The sequence below is a fragment of the Aptenodytes forsteri genome, unplaced genomic scaffold, assembly GCF_000699145.1.
Source record: "Aptenodytes forsteri isolate BGI_AS27 unplaced genomic scaffold, ASM69914v1 Scaffold284, whole genome shotgun sequence".
In the NCBI taxonomy this organism is placed as follows: Eukaryota; Metazoa; Chordata; class Aves; order Sphenisciformes; family Spheniscidae; genus Aptenodytes; species Aptenodytes forsteri.
In genome coordinates this window covers 5,542,127-5,546,701 of record NW_008794445.1, presented here as the reverse complement: position 1 = coordinate 5,546,701, position 4,575 = coordinate 5,542,127, and the positions used below count along the sequence as shown (strand labels likewise).

The following is a 4,575-nucleotide window of genomic DNA, read 5'->3' as shown; positions in this document are numbered from 1 at the left end:
TTGTCAAGTTCCTGCTGGAGCCTGTCACAGTTTAGCTCCTTTTTATCTCTACATGAACAGGAGAGGAGATGCTTCTGAATAAATTCACAACCCCTTCTCTGGACTCACTTTTTGTAGTCGAAGAACTGCTTTCTGAAATCAAGGCCAAGATAATAGAACAATTCCAAGAAGGAGAAGTAGATAGGCTGCATTTATCACTTTGCACCATTCTTTGTGTCACCATCTCGTATCACCAGTGGCTACAGACACTGTCAGCAGCATCATCTGGTGCAGTGTTATAGATCACTTTGAAAGCAACCCAGTATGAGACCTTTATATCATCTCTCACCTTATTTCAGTAATATTTGGCAAATGCTCTCTGTCCACAGAATCCAAGCAGCTGCACAAATGTCTCTTTTCTCAGGGAATCACACCATGTCTGCAGGTGCCCTCCTCACCCAGCCTATCACTAGCAGGCAATGGAAAATGGGTTTCACTTCTCTCTAGTCAGAATGAGGCCCTGACTCCTCCTTTTGGCTCTTTTTCTGTGCAGAAGAGTTATCAGAGGCCATGGGGCTTCGCAGGTGAGTAACTCACTGCTGTTATTTGGAAGGGTGACTGGAAAGAGTGGTTAAACATTGGAACAGGCTGCCCAGGGAAGTGGTTGAGTCACCATCCCTGGAAGTATTGAAAAGATATGTATATCAGGTGCTTAGGGACATGGTTTAGTGGGCATGGTGGTGTTGGGATGACGGTTGGACTCGATGATCTTAGAGGTCTTTTCCAACCTTAATGATTCTATGATTCTATTCTATGAAAGCAGCTACTAGAGAGGGCTTAGTCTCAGTATAGAATCTGTATTTATGCACTCATTTCAAGTGTACCCAATATAAACAGTTCAACAAGGTGCCACTCTGCAGTGGTGTAAGGATAAGATTGGCAGCACGTTATTAGAAACCAGGGGGAGCTAAGGAGGAGAAGGACAGTTACGTTATCTGTGCTTCCAGATGGGATCCCAACCTACCCTGCATTTCTGTGTTGGCTTTATCAGAGCTCTGCACTTCTTTAAAAGGCCATTTTAAGCTCTTGACCAGGGAGTGCTCTCCACCTCATCCTGACACATCGCTCCTCAGGAGAGAACTGCCTTAGGCTTCTCCAAGCCAGAGTCTTCTTCCTTTTTGCAAGAACACCACCACCAGATACCTTGGAATTAAGAGAACTATCAAGGTGAAGAACATCTACACCAGCTGGAGTTGGCGCAATCAGTTCCTTCCTTATGGATTGTGGGCACACTTCTACCAGTAAATTGTCTGTTTGGTTTGATTAACAACCTCTGAATTGCTGTAAGAATCTGTTGAATGATCTTTGGTTGAAGAATCGTCACCAAAACCTGAGTGCAAATTATAAACTGCAGAATTTTCCAGTTCAAGAAAAAAGGGAAAGAAACAGATGTAAATGACCTCTGCTTGAGCTGAATGTTCTTTACAGTGTCTTGGGTGGACTCTAGGATGCCAGTGCTGCTGGCCAGCCTTTTGTTGCTGATCTCCTTGCAAAGGCTGGTAAGAGGGGATAAACATTGTTCTTTATTTGAAATGGTGAAATTGCTCATCCTACTGAAAGAAACTTTTTTTTTGTTTTTGTTTTTTTCATTTGAAACATGTTCTTTAAGGGGCTCTGGGTTCAGCTTAAACTCTTCTGCTTTCAGTTGCTCTGTTCCATTTCTTACTTGTCCTAATTCCTTTTAACTACTTGGTTGGAAATTTCCTCTCCTTTGGGGCCAGATGGTTTCCCAGGGTGTGTTTGTGGGTAGTTCTCGTGGAATTGTTCCTCTTATTTTCCAGCCTGTCTTAGTTGAGGCTCTGACAAAAGCAGTGTGTTGTTGGATAGGACAGTGACAATATTGCTCTATTATTTGTGACTGCCTTTTAGCTTTCTCTCAAAGCAATTCTGGTATCATGGAGAAAGAAACTGAATCCCTGTATAGTTTATGGGCCAGTATAACTTCAGAGGCTAATAAAGGTATCAATTTAGTTATGTGTCTAGGTTGAATATTTGAGATGGAGTGAATATCTACTTGTAGAATTCAACTAACTATCAACTGACTACAATACTTGACTAGTCTACTAGGAGATCAAAAAGCAAAAAGAACAATGTCATAACTCACACCATTTCTTAGGTCTTATTACACAAGGTTTTTATTAATTAGAAATGCTAGAAACAGATAATTAATGTGCCATTTCATAGACAGGATATATTAGAAGTTATTTTCCTGTTATAGCACCCATTTGTGTAAATTCTTACTCCTGTGTTTAATATTTCCTGTTATAGCACCCATTTGTGTAAATCCTTACTCCTGTGTTTATTTACATGACAAGTCCAGCTGGCCTCACTAAGGCAAACTGGGTGAATGAAAGTTTTGGCACAGTGCTACTATATTATACTACTGAACATCATTCTCTGGAGCCAAAACATGTCCAAGAGGTATGACAAGACAGGAAGAAGAAATTCACCCCTAAGATGTGTTCAGGCTGCACTGCCCCAAGCACATTGTTTTACTTATTCTTTCTCTCTTCAAAACCACTTACTAATCATGAGCAGAATATTGAAATAAATGGACCATAGGTCTGGCCTGCAGGCTCTATACCCTCACCCTCTAAAAGGCAAACTCTTCTGAAGTTTTTAATCCACATAAAATAAGAATTCCGGCATCCTGGCTGGCATTTGTCTGAGGTGGGGCTTGCACAATAACCTCAGGTTGCTCAGGAAGGTCTTGTCAAAGATGCCTACCTGCTGTGCTTGCTCTGCCAATAATGACAAAGAAGCAAGAAGCCAGTAGGTAAAAACCTGGCTTGCATCCATAGAGATACACAAAAAGTTCACTCTTCTGATGCTTTTATGAACACTTCGTTTGCTTTTATGTTGCAGGCTGTGTCCCACCTCATGATGGATATGGCTCTGCATTCCTTTGATGACCAGTATTTGGGGTGCAGAGAGCAGGTGATGGAAGAACTCGAGCGAGGAGACTATTTCGAAAAGGAAATAGCTGCTAACAAGGACTATTTGAGTCTCTGGAAGAAGGCTCAGGAGGCTTTGTTGAAGAGCCCTGTAGGTCTCCTGAGGGAGATGCAAGAGAGCCATGCCATAGTCCTCATGGCTTACACCATGAACTCTTCTCTCCACTCTCAGCTGAACTGGGCCACATCTACAGCAGGAAGCTCTCCAGAGCACTACAGACACAACTTCAGTTTCAAATATTTTCACTTTTACCTAACGACTGCTATCCAGATAATGAAGCAATGGCAGAGCAGCAAGGAGAGCATGGGCAAACATAAGTGCTACCGGGTGCACAGGGGTGTAAAAAACTTATATATTGAGGCCATGGTAGGCAGCAGGGTGAGATTTGGCCGTTTCACCTCCACCTCCCGCCTCTTGAATGAAGCCCAGAAGTTTGGGAATGAAACTTTGTTCACAGTGACCACCTGCCTGGGAGCAGCTGTGCAAGGCTTTTCTTACTATACATCGGAGAAGGAAGTCCTCATTCCCCCTTATGAGATATTCTTTGTCAAAAGCTTCTTTCGGACACAGCACGGTAACCGGCTGCATCTGCATTCTGTGGGGAACTACAGCAAGTACCACTGCCAGCTCGTGAAAGGTATTGTATATAGCCCTTCATGCAGGGGGGACATAGGACAGTCCAGTCTCAAGTACCCCAAGCAGCCCTCACCAGCTGCACCTACACGGGACCACACTCAAGGCCAAATCTGTAGCTTGCCCACTGTGTTCACCTATGAGAGCCACATGACCCAGTTTTAATCTGTTTGTCATGAAACCTGGGAGTACCAGGTTTCAGCAATTCTATGATTCTATGATTCTACCCCACAGCTCACTAAAGATGAATCTACCTGATACACAGCAGGTCTCAGGGTTCTTTGCAGCCTCCATTTATCCCATCTGCCATTGCAAGAATGTCATAGGACACAAGCATTTGGGTCCCCAGCATTCCTACTGCAAGGGCAGTTGAGATCTGCAGGCAGCTTGAATTCAGATATTTATTCTGGTGGCTTGCAAGGCTGCTACACTTCAAGCCTCAAGACAAAACTGTTGCTGCTTTAGTCGTGTTCTCTCTCCTGTGGCAGAAGGGAGGAAAGGTATCCTTTGGCAAATCTGGTTTTGGTGGCTGGGATAGAGTTAATTTGCTTCCTAGTAGCTGGTACAGTGCTCTGTTTTGGATTTAGGATGAGAATAATGTTGATAACACAGCAATGTTTTAGTTGTTGCTAAGTAGTGCTTACACTAGTCAAGGACTTTTCAGCTCCCCATGCTCTACCGACTGAGAAGGCTGGAGGGGCACAAGAAGCTGGGAGGGGGCACAGCCAGGACAGCTGACCCAAACTGGCCAAAGGGACATTCCATACCATGTGACGTCATGCTCAGTATATAAACTGGGGGGACTTAGCCTGGGGGGTGGTGGTGACCGCTGCTTGGGAACTGGCTGGGCATCGGTCTGCGGGTGGTGGGCAATTGCATTTTGCATCACTTGTTTTGTAGTTTTGTATATTCTTTTAACATTATTATTATTATTATTATTATCCCTTT

At 43.7% G+C, this 4,575-nt stretch overlaps 1 protein-coding gene across 1 annotated transcript in view; it reads left to right on the top strand.

The window, feature by feature from the left end:
• Positions 1 to 1,079: 1,079 nt before the first annotated feature.
• ART4 (ADP-ribosyltransferase 4 (Dombrock blood group)) overlaps positions 1,080 to 4,575 on the top strand; it is a 10,613-nt gene continuing 7,117 nt past the window's right edge. The window contains exons 1-2 of the mRNA XM_009290074.2: positions 1,080 to 1,538; positions 2,905 to 3,631. Of these exons, the coding sequence (XP_009288349.1) occupies positions 1,455 to 1,538; positions 2,905 to 3,631 (811 nt within the window). The 5' untranslated portion in view covers positions 1,080 to 1,454. The remainder of the gene's footprint in view (positions 1,539 to 2,904; positions 3,632 to 4,575) is intronic.